This window comes from Amphiprion ocellaris, chromosome 10, assembly GCF_022539595.1.
Source record: "Amphiprion ocellaris isolate individual 3 ecotype Okinawa chromosome 10, ASM2253959v1, whole genome shotgun sequence".
Lineage (NCBI taxonomy): Eukaryota > Metazoa > Chordata > Actinopteri > Pomacentridae > Amphiprion > Amphiprion ocellaris.
Window position 1 is genome coordinate 444,611 of NC_072775.1, and position 21,653 is coordinate 466,263.

At 40.1% G+C, this 21,653-nt stretch overlaps 1 protein-coding gene and 1 pseudogene across 1 annotated transcript; both read left to right on the forward strand.

The window, feature by feature from the left end:
* The first annotated feature begins 6,330 nt into the window (after positions 1-6,330).
* Positions 6,331-11,947, forward strand: tyw3 (tRNA-yW synthesizing protein 3 homolog (S. cerevisiae)). The gene is made up of 6 exons (XM_023285336.3): positions 6,331-6,643; positions 8,964-9,044; positions 9,134-9,232; positions 10,376-10,447; positions 11,250-11,383; positions 11,469-11,947. The coding sequence occupies exons 1-6, from the start codon at positions 6,476-6,478 to the stop codon at positions 11,713-11,715; spliced, it is 801 nt and encodes a 266-aa protein (XP_023141104.1). The 5' UTR covers positions 6,331-6,475; the 3' UTR covers positions 11,716-11,947.
* A 799-nt stretch (positions 11,948-12,746) lies between these two features.
* On the forward strand, positions 12,747-21,012 carry LOC111578493 (phospholipid phosphatase-related protein type 5-like; annotated as a pseudogene).
* The last annotated feature ends 641 nt before the right edge of the window (positions 21,013-21,653 follow it).

Here is a 21,653-nt window from a genome sequence, read left to right on the forward strand (position 1 = left end):
GATCATTTCTGATGGATAAGTCCTGATAAGTCCTCAGAGGTGGATTTGTAGTAGGATCACAATCAGCTGACGTAGTGTTCACTTGTTGTCATGGTTACAGTGACACTGTGCCGCTATCTGGCAATGATACAGAAATCTTTAACAAATCCATGGATCCAGACTATAAGCCGCATCACTGCCAGAATCTAATCACTTGGTCCTTGTGTCATTTCTGATCTTCCCTGGAAATTTCATCCGTTACTCCATTTTTGAGTAATGTTGCACACAGACAGACAGACAGACAGACAGACAGACAGACGGATGGATGGACAGACAGACAGACAGACAGACAGATGTACATCGATCGTCACATAACTCCACTGTTCCTTGGTGGAGTAATAATATTATTATTTTACAAATATTTGCCATTATTTCATATTTAAAAAATCCAGTTTCAGTTAGATTTTAACAGTTTTTATTTCGTTTATCAAAGCAGAGAAATCTGTAAAAGAACAGTTTCAAAAATTATTCATCCTTTTTTAACTTTTATGCATAAAAATGTTAATTTACATGTTAACTGTAAAACAAACCTGTCAAAAACATCAACGTCAAAAATCAACACATTCACAAACAGTAATTCATTCTTTTCCTATGTTTAAATCAACTTCAAATATCCCTATGGTAGAAATACTTACCATTATTTATATTGTTTTTATAGTTTTTGAACATTAGTCTTGTTTCTTTGGCGCCCATGCTGCAAAATGTTCCGTTTTTATAGTATTTTTTTTACTTATTTTCTTTTTTCACTGCAGCAGTTTCCAATATTTCTTCACATTTCTGCACAGATATTGTTCTGAAGCCTCAGTTTGTGTCTTTAGTGTTTCACACCAAGAGATCTGCAACATCACACATCAACTCTCATGTCTTCTTTTACCTCGCTGTCAAAGCGGCGCTCTTACATAACGGATGGAAACGTCTGTCAAAATACAGCTATTAATGTGCTGGAGCAGAACCTGTTAGAATAGTGTTTCAATCTCACAATGAAGACTTTGTAAAGGGATGTAATTTGGGGTTTTGCTGGACTCTTAGATCTGCAGACAATCTGTGTGCTGCCCACAGCTGCTGTGTGTCAGGTTCTTTTCTTCTTGACTTTATTAAATATCAGAGGCAGAAACAAGATGTGCTTCTTGAAACAGAGAGCGATGCAGCGTTTACATGTTAACTTACACTGCCGTTCAGAAGTCTGGGTCTCTTAGAAATGTCCTTATTGTTGAAAGAAAAGCAGTTTTTCTTCAATGAATATGACATTTAATGAATGATAAATCCATGTAGACATTGTTAATGTGGTAAATGACTATTGTAGCTGGAAACAGCTGATTTTTAATGGAATATCTCCATAGGGGTACAGAGGAACATTTCCAGCAACCATCACTCCTGTGTTGGGTGCTGGTTCACTTCAAACTCTTGCTAAAAGTCCTCAAACGTTTTGTGCCAAAGCTCCTTGAAGTCTGATACCCTCGATACGAAACCCCAGCGTACATTCTCAAGTCCATATTTGTAGCCGAAATGCAACAGAATGTGTAAAGTTCCCCGTTGGTTCCTTCCATCCAGTTGATTGTCTGAGTCATGATCTCCATAATCCACATCAGGAACAAAAACCAAGTTGTGTACAGTCATACCGGTAACTGCAAAAACTCCAAAGAAAGCGAGTGGCTCCAAAGCCCTTACTCAACCACATGCCATGAAAACATCCCAGTCTTGATCAAATGTATTCCATCCTGAACTAATGTACGCTCTAATGCTACATTGTGGTAGCTAATGGTGTTGAAAGGCTCATTGATGATTAGAAAACCTTTGTGCAGTCTGTTGTGTAGGACTAGATGTTGATATCCCTTCTTGCATACATGAGACCCCTCAGACTCTGTGGGATGGTCCAGTGGGTGAGGACATCCTCTGGGTATCTAGTGAGTGTCCTCCTTCCTCTGTGTTTCACTGATCGGTCCACGACACCTCCAGAGGGTTCAGCAGTGAATCCCAGGTTCACCCCCTAGATGCCATCTACTCACCTGAAGTTCCAGGTGGAGTCCTTTCTCTTCATCCACAGCCACTGACTTCCCTTTTCAGTGGCTCTGGAGAGGTCCTTGATCTCCTGCTGGTGGGCCTTTACACGTTCTTCAATCTCCAGGAGAAGCTATAATGTCGAGGTGGCTATGAACCCTCCTCAGCCTACTTCTGCTGGTTGGACCCTCACCTTCCACCTTTGCTGATTTGCATCAGCGGCAAGTTCCATAATTATGTTAGCACATGAATAAAAGTGTGAATTTTCATGGAAAACATGAAGTTGTCTGAGCAGCCCCAAACCTTTGAACCGTAGTGATGAATAAAATAGCACCTTCTGCTACAGATACCTTCTAATGTCACTCCTTCATTCCATTTCCCACCATTATCCACAATTCTTTATCTTCTGTCATTTATTACTGTCTGTCAGACCTCCTCTTAACTTTTGTTGTCTGCCAGATGCTTTGATTCAACCACCTTTGGTTCTTTGTTGTCTTCCCCTCTGTGACTGATTAGCAACCAAATGAACCACTGTTCACCTTATATTTACCTACAGCCTCCCTACTCTCTGATCATCCCTATAAAATGTGTCCTCTCCAGATGTTCTGGGTGGGTTTACCTCCACAGACTCCTGCTCTGTGTTGGTTAGAATACCAATAAACATCCACTACAGCAAACTAACAAGGACTAAGAGTGAAATTTCTTCAACAGTAGTGTATATGAGTGTTTTAATAGTCTTCTGGGCTACAGAGGTGAACTTTTTAGCAGCTCTAATAAACCTGATCATCCTCCTGTTGGGCCATTTAATGGGTCAGTTCATTCCCTTTTTCTCCAATACCTCCAGTATTATCTCCAGTCAGAGACTTTTTCATTTTATCCAAGCGTTTTTGAAATTGTGTCCAACTCTACAATGTGACTCCCAAAACCTCCAGTGTTCACTGGATGGATTTCCCATCAGATACCTCAGTGTTCTGGGGTGCATAAAAGACCAGTATATGATCAGGTAAGACCAATTAAATAGAAAATAAACTGCAGATAGTGAAAACAAAGCTTTCTGAAGCACTGATCACCTTGAAGCAGTTCCACTTAAGACGTTTCTCTTCTCCTGGATGTTTGATTCAGTCTAAAATGGCGACATCTGCTGGCCAAATGTTTGGTGGCAATGAAACCGTCAGAAAAGAGCACTGAGATGAATAAATCTAAAATTACACCTGAATTCTAACAGTATTGTACTGTTTTCACCAAAAATACTGTGGAAAAAGTGTGAAATCTAAAGGCTTTTTTGGACCCAAAACTCGACATTTTTCATAATATTTTTGAAAACACTGTTTAGTTATTAAAACACTTCACACAGACACCCCGACATCAACATTAAGATAGATACATAGATAGATGCATAGATAGATAGATATCTTTCTGTCAGTGTTTTTAGCTTTTTTAAGATGCACCGTTGTTGTTTTATTGTTTCTTTTGCATTCTGAGACTGTCCAGCCTACACGTGTGAAGCAGTTCTTCTTCTTTCTACAAACTCAGATGGCTGACTTTAGATTTTTGTGGCTGTGGTGTTGTTTTGGTGTCTGATTGTGTGGCTTCATTTAGATTCTGTGCAGAACAGTGTCTGCTGCTGCTGCTGAGGGAAACATGCAGCTGTACCAGGCTGTCGACTGAGACACTCTTCAGATTTTATGTGCAAGACTGAACCAAAGTTTTCCACCAATTCTGAGTTTATTTTACTGAAACCAAGGAGCCACAGCATTAAAACCACCTTCCTAATAATGTGTTTGCCCGTTGATCTACTAGGTTCTGGGAGAAAGCTGAACAAATTGGGGGAAAATTTCTGTCAGATACTGTGATTTGATTTATGGTGAATAAAGCTTCAGTTCAATATTTATAGTTTAATTAGTTTAAACATGATGGAGCTTTACCAGTTTGGATGTCATCAAAAGCTTGACCGCATGAATCGATAAAACCACTGACAAGAGAGATTAAACTCTGGTTTGTAATAACATATATTCTAAAGTGCAGTCTTTAGTAATTTGCATAATCTGATAACATCGTTTCAAACAGATTTGGAATTGTTTAATTCGTCTGCCTTTGTCTGGGATGTTGGCCTTCATGGACTGTTCTTCCACTGGGATCTGGGAGGTTGGAGACTGAACATTGTGTTCTTTGTTGTGCTTTTCGTCCATTTCTGAGCAGTTATTCCGGAGTGTCCCCTTGGATCAGTGTGTTTTATCTGCAGTTCTGTTAAGGTGGATGGTTCAAAGCGGTCTGGATGAAGGCTGCAGGTAAAACCTACCACTGACTGCTCATGTCCGATGGCTTTCTCCACTCCTTCATGTGTCATGCAAATTATGTATATTTTAGATATGCAAAAGCATAAAAATATACCACACGGTTTTCAAAACAACTTCCAAGCAGCACCCTGCTATTCTAAAATTTCAAATTTGCATTTGAGTTTTTGGAAATTCTGCGGTTATTTGTGGTGGATTGTCCATTTTAACCACAGTTCACATCTCCCAGCATGCAAATGTTTCACCAAAACAATTCCACCTGTCAGTATTTTTAGGGATATCGAAGCTGCATCCTTCATTTAGCTGACCTGAGATGACTGTAACTGGTTGGAAGAAACAGAAACATGCCAGGGCATTTTATTTTATTCTTTGTGAAATGATACAAAAGTATAACCAGACCTTTATGTTCTACAGAACGATCTGAAAAGCAAGGCTTGTGTCTGAGGAACATCCACAAGAATGTCAGGACCCAAGGTTTACGTCTGTCCACCCTTTGCAGCTAGAACAGCTTCAACTCTTCTGGGAAGGTCGTCCACAAGGTTTAGGAGTGTGTTTATGGGAATTTTTGACCATTCTTCCAGAAGCACATTTGTGAGGTCACACACTGATGTTGGACCAGAAGGTCTGGCTCTCAGTCTCCACTCTAATTCATCCCAAAGGTGTTCTATGGGGTTGAGGTCAGGACTCTGTGCAGGCCAGTCAAGTTCATCCACACCAGACTCTGTCATCCATGTCTTTATGGACCTTGCTTTGTGCACTGGTGCACAGTCATGTTGGAAGAGGAAGGGACCAGCTCCAAACTGTTCCCACAAAGTTGGGAGCATGGAATTGTCCAAAATGTCTTGGTATGCTGAAGCATTCAGAGTTCCTTTCACTGGAACTAAGGGTCCAAGCCCAGCTCCTGAAAAACAAGCCCACACCATAATCCCCCCTCCACCAAACTTTACACTTGGCACAATGTAGTCCCACAAGTATGGTTCTCCTGGCAACCGCCAAACCCAGACTGGTCCATCAGATTGCCAGATGGAGAAGCGTGATTGGTCACTCCAGAGAAGGCGTCTCCACTGCTCTAGAGTCCAGGGGTGGCTGCTTTACACCACTGCATCCCACGCTTTGCATTGCACTTGGTGATGTATGGCTTGGATGCAGCTGCTGGGCCATGGAAACCCATTCCATGAAGCTCTCTGCTGAAGCACTGTTCTGGAGCTAATCTGAAGGCCACATGAAGTTTGAAGGTCTGTAGCGATTGACTCTGCAGAAAGTTGGCCACCTCTTGGCACTATGCTCCTCAGCATCCACTGACCCCGCTCTGTCAGTTTACGTGTCCTACCACTTGGTGGCAGAGTTGCTGTCGTTCCTACACACTTCCACTTTCTTATAATACAGCTGACAGTTGACTGTGGAATATTTAGGAGCCAGGAAATGTCACGACTGGATTTGTTGAACAGGTGGCATCCTATCACAGTTCCACGCTGGAATTCACTGAGCTCCTGAGAGTGACCCATTCTTTCACAAATGTTTGTAAAAGCAGTCTGCAGCCTAGGTGCTGGATTTTATACACCTGTGGTCATGGAAGTGATTGGAACACCTGATTCTGATTATTTGGATGGATGAGCCAATACTTTTGGCAATATAGTGTATCTATCAATAGTCTATCTATCTATAGTCTATATATCTATCTATAGTTTATCTATCTATCGTCTATCTATGTATCTTAGCTAGTTTAACTTAGCTTTTCTCAGTCTTAGCTTAGCTTAGCTTATAATATGCTAAGTATAGTAGAAGAAGCATCATGTCAGAATATGTCAGTCTGGGCTCAAAAAAACACTTGTTTTAACAGGAAAGCATTATGTGGATTATGTGTTGGGGTTATATACAGTCTATGGTTCACTACAATCAGCCAGAGGTGATAGACAGAAATCAGTTTTTATTTTTCCCGCCAGTCTGTAGCAGGTCCGGTCCAGTAGGAGGCGGTAGAGCATCACAGAAGAAGCAGCAGCAGCAGAAGAAGAAGAAGCGGAGCTAATGGCGTCCTGGTAGCGGATAGTTTACATCCACGGACTAACAATATGTTTTAAAGTGTTCACACTCGGTCTGTGAGCTCCTGAACTCCTCGCCGTCTCTGTGGTTCCGTCTAGTGAGTCATGGAGCAGAGGTTCAGCCGCTGGAAGCAGCAGAGTTTAAACAAACTGGACCAGAGTAAGAAAGGAAACCTGGATAGACATATCCAACACGTCGTTTCTCTGATCAACAGCTGCCAGGAATACTTCACCACCAGCTCCTGCTCCGGGAGAATTATCCTCATAGACGGGGTGAGACCAGCTTTAACCAGGACTCAGCTGGAAAATCACAAAAACATTTAGTTATGATAGAAAACCTGACAGGAAAATCTGGGCTGAATGAGGCGTTCAGGGACTACTGTAGCATAAAAGCTATTTATAATTTAATATTTTTTGTGTTACCGTTGCCCCTGAATGCCTCATCCATGTGATATATACATATATATATATATATATATATATATATATATATATATATATATATATATATATATATATATATATATAGTGATGACCATCCACCTGGACACCAGGTGAGTCTGTTCGGGAGCTGAGGGTCGTCAGCTGATTGAGCCTCACCTGCTGGGATTAAGTGGCTCAAACTGCATCAAACCTCCCTCACTTCCAGCGTCTCTCTCTGACAGGAGCTGCTTCCCTCTGCAGCTCCAGCAGCCTGGTTTTGGTTTGTAGTCTTTGGTGCACCTTGTTTCTTGGTTTGCATTACAGTAAAAACCTGTTTTTAGTTGCCACCCTGTTGTTGTCTCCCTGTTTTGTTGCAGCTTCAGAGCTGAGTTGTAACAAATGGGGGCTCGTCTACACATTAGGAGAACCAGTGTGAACGTCGGTAGCTTTGCTGGGTGATTACCATCGTGGGCAGAGACTGGTCATTTTTTGTGAATAAAGACGGGTGCTGTCTAGTGTCTGGAGTGACGCTGGGTGTGGCCTGGCTGTTCAGCGTTTTATGGAGGTCTGTGCTTTCTGGTTGTTGGGAGACAAAGTGTGGTGAGTGTTTTCTGGACTTAAAAAGCAGCTCTTGGTGAGTTAAAGTGATTCTGTACATTTGCTCAGAGGAAAAGTTTGTCTCCAGGGTGTGATGCTGGTGTTTGCGTCTGTTCTATGGATTCTGTAACTGTACAGCGGTGGACAGTCGCTGTGGTTCTGTCTCTGTTAGGTTTCAGAGGGAACTCCTTTGGAGTCCGTTGGGGGTCAGTAGTGTGGTGAGAACGTGGTTAGAGCAGTTGTCTCGGGAGCATGTCCGAGGCTGCAGGTGGAGTCGCTGATCCTCTGTTGCTTTGCCGGGCCTGTGGGAGTTACTGCATAAATACCTGCCACAAGTAGCACCTGAAGACTAAGGGGGAGTTCAGGTAGGTTCTGTTGAGGCAGTCAGAGGGACAGAGCTACAGCGACGATCCAGCTGTTGTAGCTGCAGAGGTTTCACTGTTAGAGAGCTGTTCTTTGAATCAGGTTTGGATCAGGTTGTTTAGTCAGTCTGTCTGAGTCGTGACTGCTGTTGAGGTTGGTTTAGACTCCTGTGATTCTGTTCCTGGTGAAGCTTCTCTGAGCAGCTCGACTTCAACATGTGAGCAGCAGAGAGGTTGCTGCTGTTACAGGTGGAGCTTAAAAGACTTGAGCTGGAGGAGCTCAGACTGAGCCTGAGTTCTGCTGGTGTCCTGGGTCAGACTCCTGGAGGTTCGTCTTCATTACAATCATTTGTGTCCACGAGTGAGTTTGGTTCCTCACTTTAGCGAACGTGATCCTGATGTTCTTTTCTCTCTGAGCGTCTGGCTCTGACAGGAGCTGCTTCCTTCTGCAGCTCCAGCAGCCTGGTTCTGGTTTGTAGTCTCCGGTGCACCTTGTTTCTTGGTTTGCATTACAATAAAACCTGCTTTTAGTCCCCACCCTGTTGTTGTCTCCCTGTTTTTTTGCAGCTTCAGAGCTGAGCTGTAACATTTTATATATACACACACCAAAAAGAGAAATTTAATTGGGTCATCTCCAGTTGTCATCCCTGGGCTAATGAGCTAAAATCTTTTTTTCATTTGAATAACTCATTTATTTTTCGTAGCAGGTTATTCTGTGATGTTCAGGAGATGAGGACTAATATGTTTCTTAGGTTTAGAGAAAAATGGTCTGTTATTTGGTATAAACCAAAATTACGAACTTATTGTCTTAAAAAGACATTTTGTTGAGTTGCAGATAACATCTAGACACAGAAAACAGGTAATAATTTACATGTTGACTGTTAAAAAAAAAAAAAAAAAAAAAAAAAAAAAAAAAAACAGAAACTGTCCATCATGTCAACATCATTTTTACAGATAGCAATATGTTCTTTTAAGTGGCATAAAATATGTAGTTTTAATGGATGGAAGTCATTATAAAATATTATTCTTTTGCATGTATTTGCCCATATTTTCACAGTTTTTGAATGTGTTTTTTGATGTTGATTTCAGTCACTCTTGCTGCCTGATTTTCCACAGATTTTTTTTTTAATTTTAGGTTGTTTTGACACAGCAGTGTAAAATGTCATTCATTCGTATCATCATTCCTGTACCTTCCATCTGTTCTTCTACAGGATTCACTATGCAGCGATGTCCAGAAACAGAACTGTGTCTGGCTGTTTGTCTCACATGAGAAATGCACTTCTGACGACCTGGTGAGACGCGACGGACTCCTGTTATTGATTATTTCTAGTAATTAATGGTGATTGGATGTTGTGCTTCACTACATGTCTGTGTTTTGTAGATGTCTGGTCTGGCCGGATCCAGCGGTGATGCCGTGTTAAAGTTTGAGCCCTTTGTGCTCCACGTTCAGTGCAGGAGGCTGGAAGATGCACAGCTGGTGGTGGGTTTGTCTGTGTCTCTAGATAGTTTGGTTTGTTCTCTTTCAGAGCCCACGTTGTGTTGTTACACATCATGGAAAAGTTGCCTCTGTTGTTCCAGTGTCATACGTTGCTTCCTATTGGTGTGTCACTGTGAATAATTCCTACTTTTAAAGAAAATTGTAATAGTTTGAAGACATTTCAAAGTGATTTTGGACCCATTTTTAGTTATTTCTTTTAACCCTTCTCAGCCATCTTAGACTAATTGGAGTAATTTCTAGTCATTTTGCACATATTTCGAATCTTTTGTGATATGTTTTGACAACATTTAGGGAACATACTTACTTCATGAGGTCAGATTAGAGTCGTTTTGGACGTGTTTTTATACTTTTTAGTCAGTTTTGGAACCCTTCTAAGCCATCCTAGATGTTTAACTCATTTTGGACAGATTGTGAACAGGAAAAGAGGATTTTTTGAGCGAGTTCTGGACAAATTTCTAATCATTTTGGTCGAATGTGGAGGTTTGTTAAAGATTTCTGTATCATTGCGTATGCGACGATCGGAACGCACCAATGGATTTGGATGAAATTTTCAGGGAAGGTCAGAAATGACACAAGAACCAATTGATTAGATTTTGGCAGTGATGCAGTTTATAGACTTCCTATCCTGTGTGACCCTGTGTGAATAGTGCATATGAAGGCAATCAGCTCATTTTTACAGCTGCTCATGTCAGCATTTAAGGGAAAGAATTAGAAATATTATATAAGGAGCCTTAAAGAGATTGATTGAATGAGGATCCTCAGAAGAACTGTGGCAAGTTCTCCAAGATGCTGTAGATGAAGAATTCTCATTCCAAACGATGGTCTGAGTTAGGTTTTCTCTTTCTCTGCGTTTTGTGTGAAGATGATTCATGAATAAAAAAGATTCGTCGTAATATGTTTGACTGCATCCTCACTTTCCTTGTAGACCTTAAGGTTTTTCAGTGTGTTGCTGCTGATTGTGAAATGATTTTAACACTGACAGAAACTCACTCTGCTGTATGAAGCTGTACATAGCGGAGAGCTGCTTTCAGTTTCATTGTGTTTGAAGTACTGGATGTGGTTTATCCAATGAAAACATGAACACTCTGTCTGCTCAGATCTCAGCATCTCTCTTCTCTCCTGCAGCACTCCGTCGCCGTCAACTCAGGCTTCAGGAACTCCGGGATCACAGTCGGCAAGACGGGAAAGACCATCGCAGTACGCCCTGACTCGTTTACGACTGTTGTGTAGTTTGATACTGTTGTAATTATTTAGAATTTTTTTCTAATGTGTTTTTTTGTGGCACACTTGCAGAGTTATTTTCTTACATTGACGACTCAGTCTTGCATGATAACAAAAGGAACAAGGCCATCAAAAAACAATAATTTAACCAAAATTATCTTCACTGATGCTTCAGCTCATGTGTTCAGACCCAGCATCACTGTGGTCCACGTGGTGTTTGAGTCAGAGCACAAGTTTCATCTGTAACCGAACCAAAGCTACCGATATACATTTCTGCAGATACAGGTGCAATAGTGGCACCACTGAGCTCCATTAAACTGTCATTTTTAAATGAAAATGTACGTTCTGTCACCGCTGACAGCTAAAGTCCCATTGACATGGAATGAACCTTTCAGGGGGAGGTGGATCAGATGTTCACTGTGATTTTAGGTAGGATGTGTGTCATAAATGTAGACATTCAGCAGGACAAAACAGAAAGCAAGTAAACATCAATAAATAGTACAAAAACACTGAACACTTGCATGGGAATAATCATATTTTTACATTTTCTTCAGTATCACATGAATCCAAACATAGTTTTCTGTTCATACTTGAGTAATAGGATCTGCTAATTGCTCATTCTTCTTGCTTTAAATGACGCTAATTTGACTAAAACAGTTTCATTTAGTGATATTTTCATTGCTGTGTTGCACTCTGTGGACTGTGTATGTCCCACTTTGCTTTTCTGTGTGTGTTACTTTCAGAAGGTGTAAAATTCTTGCTGTATTTGTCCCTCCAGGCGGTTCGTAGCACCCACTGCCTGGAGGTTCCTCTGAGCCACCAAGGAAAGCTTCTGGTTGAACGTGAGTATGTCGACTTCCTAACACAGATAGCCAATCAGAAGATGGAGGAGAACCTCAGACGGATACAGAGGTGAGTCTGCAGGTTGGATGTGAAGCTTCCTAACCGTATGAAACATCCTCTTCCTTCTAACTCTGATTGTCTCCGTCGTCTCCAGGTTCTACGAGAACCTCCAGTCAGCCCTGTCCGCAGAGAAACTACAAAAACTACAAATCCCAGATCCTCCCGGCTCACATGAACTTCACGATCCTCCTCATATGCTGGAGACAGAAAACGAAGACAGGAAGGAATCAGATGTGTATAAACGGAGGCGGAAAAGAGAACAGCATCAGACAAACTGTTGCCATGGTGACGTGGACAACAGCATTACAGAGCTGGACGACTGTTTGGATCTGTTCCTGTGAAATAGTGGCTCTGAATGAACGTCACTTTGTCCTGGAGCGGATTACAGAGCTGCTCAGATTTGGGTTTTAAGACAGAGATGACACAAGTTTGACCCTATGGAATCACAGGAGTGCCATAATAAAAGATAAATCTGTTAAAAAACATAAGGAAATAAATGTGTAAATATAAAGAGGAATACATTTTTTTAAAAGTGGTAATATAAAGGTACATTTTCTCTTTACTTTTCCCCTAGTTTTTTCCTTTTGTTTTTCTTTTTTGTCATTGCTTTTTCCATTTTGCCTTTCACCCTGGACAGAAAGCCACGCCCAGAGCCATTTGATTGACAGCTCAGCCCATGAAGTAAAATCAAAGGCAAGTCCACAAATCTTCTTGTAACTCCACAAATGGGTCCAAAATGACTTAAAAATGTCTTCAAAGCATTAAAATTTTCTTTAAAAAGTAGGAATTATCCACAGTTACAGTTTCATAGTCCTCAGCAGTGGATTTGTAATGGGATCACAATCATGTGATTGTGCCGCTATCTTGCAAGAAATCTTTAACCAATCCGTGGATCCAGACTATAAGTTGCATCACTGCCAGAATCTAATCACTTGGTCCTTGTGTCATTTCTGACCTTCCCTGAAAATTTCATCCAAATCCATTGGTCTGTTTTTTAGTAATGTTGCTGACAGACAGACCAACGCTGATTATCACGCAACTCCACTGCGTTCCTTGGTGGAGTAATAAATCAAGTGAATCACAATCATACATTATTGGCATTGTTACCTTTATTCACCACTGGAGGGCAGCAGTGCTTATTGCATGATAACGGCAGCTTCCTTTTGTATTTAGTGACCTTCACTGACATTTTACTGTCCTTGACTGACTTCCAAAGGAATTAAAGGGTGAAATTGATGTGAAGGAGAGAAATCCTGAAAGTGCTTCAGTCTTAAGGAGTCTTGAATGAAAGCTTTTGGCATAAATGTAGAGTTTTCCTCAGCTAGAGGCCGTTCCCTTAAAGAAAACTAATAATATAAAAAAATGCATAAAGAAGCTCCATCTACATTCTCTGCATACATTACTGCATATATGGAGCTGCATGATTTATTACCAGTAGTGAAGCTCTCACACATCATTGCTGTTTGTTCATGAAGATTCCTGCCTCCATTATTGGGCTACAACCAGTAAAGACAAATATAGAACAAAGATGACTCTTCACTGGGACAGTTTGCTCAACTCAGTCATCTCTCAAGTCAAAGCAAATGTTTTACTTTAGCAAGGAATCAACCTGCACGGAACACAGCCTGGAAAAGAAACCGTTCAGCTTTTATACAGGGACAGAAACACGTTACATGACCAGGAGTTACAAGACCTTTGTTTTGGTCTTACTAGTTTCTGAGCAGCCAGTTTCAACCAACTTGTTATATTTTCATGGTCAAAGTTAATAATGGAAACTTGCTGACTACATTGGGTTATATGGGTTCACAGTCACACAGTTATACAGGAGTTTGAAATCATAAAAAGCATTTAATCATAATTTTATAACAGATGTGTAAGTAGATTTACTCTCTACTCACAGAAATCTCATTTATTTCTCCGATTTAGGTGGAAAAGCTTTCATATGCTGCACTTTGTTTCTGAAACCCTCTACAAGTCATTTTAAAATTACAAAATTTGTCAGGTTTGAAGTATAATGTCTTTTTAAATGGTTCCCACTGATGTTTTCTCATTCAGTCACTGTTTTAAATTGATCATATTCATTTGAATTCATTAACTCAATTGAGATTAGTTAAAGGAAGCTTACAATTAAGTTGCTGCATCAAATGTACAGCTCTTTATCAGACAGTTCTGCTCTTTCTCCACCCTTTAATGCTCCCTCTGGCCTGATTTATTACACAGTTTTGATGTTCCAGGTGGCAGCAGCAGGTAGTTGGTTAGATTTAAGGATCCCTCTGTACACCACAAGTCCAACAGCAGACCAAGTAAGCATGTAACTTGTTAACATAGTGAAGAATTTAGTGGAACCACATTATTTCTCATTCTCTGGAGCTGGTGAAGACCAAAAACAGAGCAAAAACAGAGTTTTACATTAGGTGGATACAGGCACGACTCTCAACAGGAAGTTTAAGGCTTGTGTTGTTCCTTGTTAGCTAGATGGGATATTATGCAACTGTTTGTTCATATATTGACCTTAACAATGTTGTAAGGTGATCTAATAAGTCATATCATTAATGCAAGTGTTACTAATCCGTCAGTATCTTTGTATACAAAAGTCATGCAAAATTTTATCAAACATGGTTAAAAGAACATTGTTGTGTGAATGTTAGAAGAGGATTCTTCAAGATAAACAACTAGTGATGCTACTTTTCTACTTAGGTGTCTTTAAGATAGAAGAAAAACAGTTAGGTGGTTCCTCTAAGGTGGAACCACCACCTGGTTCCACAGGAGAGGAGCTGATAACTGAAGGCTCTGCCTCCCATTCTACTTTTAGAGATTCTAGGAACAACAAGTAAGACTGCAGTCTGAGAGCGAAGAGTTCTGCTAGGATAATATGGTACTATCAGGTCTTTAAGATATGATGGAGATTGGTTGTTAAGAGCTTTATATGTCAGAAGAAGGATTTTGAATTCTATTCTAGATTTAACAGGAAGCCAATGAAGAGAAACCAATATAGGAGAAATATGATCTCTCTTGCTAACTCCCGTCAGTACTCTGGCTGCAGCATTTTGGATCAGCTGTAGATATTTCAGAGAGCTATTGGGACAACCTGATAATAAGGAATTACAGTAGTCAAGCCTAGAAGTAACAAATGCATGGACTAGTTTTTCTGCATCACTCTGAGACAGGATGTTCCTGATTTTCACAATATTTCTCAGGTGGAAAAAGGAAGTCCTACAGATTTGTTTTATGTGTGAGTTAAAGGACATGTCCTGGTCAAAGATAACACCGAGGTTCTTCACAGAAGTACTGGAGGCCAATGTAATGCCATCCAGAGTAACTATAAGCTTTGAAAGCAATTCTCTAAGATGTTTGGGGCCAAATACAATGACTTCTTCCTGTTGAAAGGGAGTTTTTCTTTCCACTGTCGCCTTAGGTCTGCTCTGGGGGTTCATCTGGGTTTTGTAAAGCATCTTGAGACAATTTGAATCGTAATTGGCGCTATATAAATAAAATTGAATTGGAAAAATTGAATAGATGGCTTAGTGGAAACAATCGTCAGAGCTCAAATGGTGTAAAAGAATGAAGAAATCAAGATTCAGGTGTGACATTTCTGTTAATTTCATCTATTAATGTGTGGAGGATTAAGGTTTTCTCATCACTTCACACAAATATTGAATATTATTTTCCATTTTTAGGTGGTGGTGAATGCAGATCCTTGTTTATCAGCTCTATCAGTTGCACAACACCATTTTTTTCACCTTAGGCAAACAAAAACATTTGTGCTTGTCAAGATTTTTGTGCTTTTAATGAAAATGTGCAAGTAAACTGGTATTTTTTGTTTATTTTTACCTGGCTCTGTTGTCCCCAAATGACCAGAAAAATCTGCTAAGATATCCTGATCCAGCCTGAAATGGGCGGAGTGGTGGAACAATGTTTAGGTTGATGTCAGAGTAGCATCACACGAATGTCAGAACCCAAAGCATCCCCGCAGAACGTTGTAGACGATGGATGTTGAACACTCAACCTGTCAGTGATTTTAATGTTGTGGCTGATGGGTGGATCCACCATCTCTGCTCTGCTCTGATGGGAGTTTGTGTTCAGTAGACTGCAGCTCTTTAGAGGTTGTTCAGTGAAACAGAAAAAATTCTCTGCTCCACTGCAGTCAAATGATTCAATAAAGTCACAGGAGCGGAAGGATGAAGGTTTCCTTCGCCAAGAGTCACAGAAAAAGGCAAAGAAGAACGACTTCCTCGGTCTCTGAGGGTCGTGTCATCATCATCTATATCTGCTGTGGTTTGATATTTGTTCTGAAGTGCTGCATAACTGCATGTTAATTCAACCAGAGTGGACTCCAGACCATCATGGTGGAATCAGTAAAACTGGATTCTGCATCATGGTGACACACGCTAGGATTGGAAACAACAGCAGGGATCCAGAGTTGGATTCTTCATCATCCTATTAGCAGGAGCCCAGACCTCCCAATGTTGGATTTTTCACCTTTTTCATAACACTATTTCAGATCTGGTACAACAAGATTTCTTGTCGCCGTGGCAACAGTCTCCAGGTCACACTGCTGGACCATGCTTTACTTCCAGGTGGTGATTCTGGCGGCTACGGCGATGCTGGTTTACTACTTTGAGTTCACCGACACGTTCAGTACAGCCGAGCAGGGCTTCATCTGCAGAGACCCGACTCTGAGCAGACCTGATCCTGGACCAGAGCAGTCCAGCAGCGTACAGCCGGTCATACTGTACTCTGTGGTGGGCGGACTGCCGGTGGTGCTGGTAGGTGCTGGTTTTCTGCTATACATGTGTAAAGACAGTGTATTTTTGATCAAGATTTCCTTAACCCTCGTGTCTTCGTGCGGGTCAAATTGACCTGTTTTAAAGTTTGAAAATGTGTGTGTGGGGGGGAATTGTCCACATTTTCAATATTTTGGGGATATTTTTGAACATTTTTTTGTGGAAAATAAAGAATGTTAAAAAAAAAACTTTAAGAACATTCACAAAAAAAGACAACAGGAGGGTTAAACAGCATTCAAATAGCTGTATTTAGACAGGTTTTTTTTTTTAAATTTCAAGTTTTAAAAAGTTGGATTTTGGTGACTCGGCTCTCTTGTCATTACAAATGACTTGTAAGTTGTCGTTTTTCGGGTTCTATCTGTTGCCTTATCTACTGCATTCACATATCTCCTGTTACGTCTATAAATTAGCCAAATGTGTGAAGCATGTATATCTTCTTTTTCATTGCGTTTTGCAGATTTGAGGTGTAGAAGTGATTATCTTCCTCCTCCACTACAACTTGAACAACCTCTACGACCAGGAGAAGGCCGTCGTCATGGGCAACTGTTGCTATGTGAACCCCATGGTGCGCAGGACCTTCCGTTTCCTTGGTAATCGAAGGACAGCACAAACATCGCAGTAAAATATTTAACACTGACATTCAGGTGTCAATTTATATGTTTTTTTTTTTTTTTTTTTTGCTGATTCAGGATCTTTTTGGTTTGCTAGGTTAATAATATGGTAAATGGTCTGTATTTATATAGCGCTTTACCATACCTGTAACGATACCCAAAGTGCTTTACGTGATACATCACATTCACCCACACAGTGATGGTGGAAGCTGCCATGCAAGGCATTAACCACAACCCATCAGGAGCAGTTAGGGGTTCGGTGTCTCGCTCAGGGGCACCTGGACACGAGCTCTCCAGGCCAGGATCGAACCAGTAACCCTCCGGTTACAAGACGGCCACTCTACCCACTGAGCCATGGCACCCACTGAATAATAAACTTGGCTTGTTAAAATAATTTGGAGAAAGAAAGAGAAAGTTAACTGGGCTGCCTAATATCATCAGAAAGTTGCGGTTTATGCTGCATTACACATGACTGCAATAAACAGAGCAGAAAAAGATGAAACCAGCACCAGTTGTTTAAAAAAAATGCCTTTTTTTCTAATTTCTATGATTCCAAACATGTTTTTTGCAATGTTGGCCGTCAGTGAAACCTGTTTCATTTAACTGATGTTATCAGTGCTAGTTTCACAGATAAAGTCTTGCATGATAGTGTTTGTTCTATGTATGCATAGAAACGTCTTTTAAAACTGACCATGAAGAAAATTTCTAGAATTAATACAAAAAATACCCTCAACGCACCAAATCCATAAAGGATTATCAGCCAACAACCCCCAGCAGGATTGGTCCAGGCGTCGTATCAGTGACTAATACATATTGTGTGTGTATTTTTATTTTTGTAACTGCAAATATATTTTCTGCCATGATGGCACATCTGGGCTTCCTTACTAAACAAGTAAAGTGAGAATTAACACAACCTGGAGTGTCTGTCTCATTTTGCTGATGTTAGTCCGAGTTTCTCTGCTAAAGTCATGCATTCACATCCCTGCATGATAGTCACTATTTCTACCATGTTTGTATTGAAACCTAATTTATAAAAGACAGTGGATCGAGTTACAATTAATTACAATACAATACTTTATTGTCCCACTTTAGGTAATTTGTCTTGGACCCAGCAACTGTGCCATAAATACCTCGACAGCCACAATGACAACAAACAGTAGTGCACATATCACACGACATTACACACAACATACACATTACACACAACACACACACACCATAGGAAAAATCACCACAGTAAAAACACTGTAAAAATTATCGCACAATCTTTGGCCTCAACCAGCACAGTTCAGGAATTTGATGGAGGTTGGAACAAATGAATTCTTAAAACGGTTGAGTTTGCCGTTGGGGCCTCTATATCGTCTGCCTGAGGGTAGCAGCTCATATTCTGAGTAAAGGATATGTGACGGCTCAGTCACTGTCCTCTGGGTTTACCCAAGAACACTTTATTCATGAATGGACTGCAAAGATTGGTAGGCACTTCTTCCCATCACCTTCAGGCTGTGGGCACCAAACCAGCCAGTCTGGTTTTCAGCTTTACAGTGAGGCTGCCATACCAGGCTGACATCCCATAATGGACCAAGCTCTCCAGTACTGATAGAATAAGAACAGGATGCTTTTGTTCATATCATACAGTCTACAGTACAGTCTTTAACACTCGCGTCGCCCTGCGGGTGAAATTGACCCGTTTTAAAGTTTGAAAATGTGGAAAACAAAAATATATTTTCAAAGTGAAACTTCTGATGTCCACATTTTTGACATTTTTGGGAAATCTTTGAACATTTTTTGGTGGAAAAAAGAAATGTTAAAAATGTTTCTTAAGAACATTCACATAAAAATCAACCAAAATCCAGCGAATTTCACTGGATTTTGGTTGATTTTTATGTGAATGTTCTTAAAGAAAATATTAGAAGTTTTACTAATATATATGGAATCACTGTAGATATTTTTAGGATTTTTTTTGTAATATTTTTATTCATTTTTTGAAAATATTTACTAGAATTTTCTTGCCAAATTTGGGGGATTTCTTAAAATAAAATTTTCATGGGAAACTTTTAAGGAATTATTGGAATTTTCTTCCTGAAGGTTTTGCAAATTTTTAGAAATTTGGGGATTTTTTTTCTGAATTTTTGTATTTTTTCAGACAAGGAAACAATATTTTTTGGTGCCCGTAAATGAGGACAACAGGAGGGTTAAATGTTCACATGTGTATCGTGCGTTTTTCTGTAGGTGTTTACGTCTTCGGGTTGTTCACGATAGACATTTTTGTCAACGCTGGTTATATGGTGACAGGAAGTCTGGCTCCTTACTTCCTGTCTGTTTGCTGGCCCAATTACAGCGCTCTGGACTGTCAGAACACGGCCCGATTCATCAGCCAATCAGACGCCTGCATCGGTAACCCCGATGACATCATGAGAGCCAGGAAGACGTTTCCATCTAAAGAGGCGGCGCTGAGTCTGTACCCGGCTGTTTACCTGGCGGTGAGCGGACCGTTCCATCCAGGTTACCTTCACCAAGTAGAAAACAGTTTCAACACTTTATTTTGAAATTTACTGTATTGTTTTCCTTTCAGATGTATGTCATGTCATGTGTCGGCTCCAGTGGAGGTCGACTGGCCGGACCTCTCCTCAGTCTGTCATTGGTCAGTGTGGCTGTTCTGACAGGAATCAACAGAGTGGCTGAAAACCGAAACCACTGGAGGGATGTGATGGCAGGACAAGCTGTTGGAGCTGCCATCGCCATCTTTCTGGTCAGTTATTACTCATCTAGTGTAGCTGTTGTAGCAGGTCTGACAGACCAGATTAGCTCATATATTTTTAGACTTAATCAGTGGAATCAGGACTGTAGATGAATTAATAAATTAATAGATAGACTTGTATATAAACAGTGCTTAACCAATTCAAACTAATATAACCATAAAAATAAATGAGATGCTACAAATGAATTTGTAAAAAGACATCTTGGCACCCTGCAAAAAACATGAATGACAGACTCGAGGAAGCTAGTCTGGTTAGCTGACTTTCACCACAAAAACTTTCCTCTTGACTTAGCTACACAAGCTAATCTGGATTTACTTTTACTTAGAGTCAGAAACAAGTCAATGAAATGATTAATGTAAAATTTAAACTCGTCTGAAAAGCTTCAAGAAGTTTTTCGCAGCACGTTTAAGTCATGTGACTCTACATTCTGAACACAATTCAGCATTTAATAGAGTACAGACATTTTATCACTTGTGCTCGGTTTGCTTCAGGCACTAAAACTTTGGTTTCAGACAAGAGAAGAGTTCAACACGGCAGTGGACATGTGGCTACCTCCCAAAGCCCTCCAGAAAGTAGCCTTGACTGTTGATTAGATAGATAATGAACTGCTGTTTCCTGTGTTATATAACGTGTTTGTAACCCTTCCATCAACCCCAACCTCCACCCGACACCACACTTGTGGTTTCATATTTTTATCACCTGCTTGTACAAATGGTCGATGTTTTTGTTTTCTGTTGGTCTGAACTTGTGTTTCCTAAATCCTATTATAGAAACGGGGAGTGCAGATTGAACATTACATTGCATTTATCAATTAGTTTTTCACATATCATGCAGTAGTGTGGTTGGCTGCATTTAATGTTGTTTTCAAGTGATACCATGCTGTTTTAAATGATGCCAGAAGCATTGCTGAGGTAGACTGATTACAGTGTGTCTACGAGTATACAGATAAGTAGTTAAAGCTTAAAGACCTAAGATATCCCTGACTTTTTCCGTACCATCACTGCCTGAGGAGATCAGACCTGCAGAGTCACTAACGTCTTTTAAATCACTTCTGCAAACCCTCTTTTACAGACTTGCTTTTATGTGAGGTTTACTTTTAGCTTTACCAAGTTTTAGTGTTTTATTCTGTATTATGTCTTTTTTTTTAGATGTTCTGTCTGGTTTTATTTGACTTTTAGCTGCCTGGTTCTTTGCTGTGATGTTGTCTCTCTAATTCTTTAATTCTCTGACTTTTTGATTTTTAATTTCTAACTTTAACCCTCAATCTTATTCTTTACTTTTAAAACAGCCTAGTTCCTTTGTTTGTTATAATTGCTAATCTAGCTCATTATTCATTTGTTATCATTTTTACTATTTATTTTAACTGACTGCTCTGACTTGTCCGATTGTCTGTGTTGCATGTTTTAACTGTAAAGCTCTTTGTGAACGTTGTTCTTAAGGCTGCTATATAAATAAAGCTAATATTCTTATTATTATTACTATAACTGTGAGGCTGACACTTCTTTTTTAAGGAAATTTGTGATTTGCTATTAATTTGATGAGCATGGGTTTTTCATCAACTTTATTCAATGTTCCCTGTAATTTTTCCTGAGTGTGAGCAAACACACAAACTCCCTGAGCGTTCCTTGGACCACTGTGAGCAACATCAGACGTGTGCACTGTGGTCACACCAGCATCACATCCATTCAAGTTACATGGTTCATTAAAAGAATCAAATTACAGCATTTACATTTCTGTTAAAACACTTTGTCAACAGGAGCCAGTTGAAGGCTGCAGTGATTTTAGTGACACTACAATGTATAAGAGTGAAGTTATTGAATATTTGTCTCTCTTTACTGTTGCAGTGGTTTTGCAAATTGCAGACGGACCCTGTTCACTCCATAGACACCAATGTTATTCCTGTAGCTTGAAAGACAGCTACTTTTGATAAAACTGGGCTTGTAGCACATTGTCTGCCTTGCAACAATGGGAAAGAGGCACCGTTTATGTTTTGACAACCTATATCTAATGAGTTATTGATGCTGGAATTCCGAATCTGTGAATATCTTTCCAACTTTACTGAACTTGGGGCCACAACCACCTAAGGAAGGATATATTTAATTTTGAAAAAAGCATTTAGTCATAC

Excerpts from the sequence above, each read along its gene's own strand:
- tyw3 (XM_023285336.3), top strand. The coding sequence starts at position 6,476 with ATGGAGCAGAGGTTCAGCCGCTGGAAGCAGCAGAGTTTAAACAAACTG. Across the intron at positions 6,644-8,963 it reads GAATTATCCTCATAGACGGG|GATTCACTATGCAGCGATGT; the intron begins GTGAGACCAGCT and ends GTTCTTCTACAG. Across the intron at positions 9,045-9,133 it reads AATGCACTTCTGACGACCTG|ATGTCTGGTCTGGCCGGATC; the intron begins GTGAGACGCGAC and ends TGTGTTTTGTAG.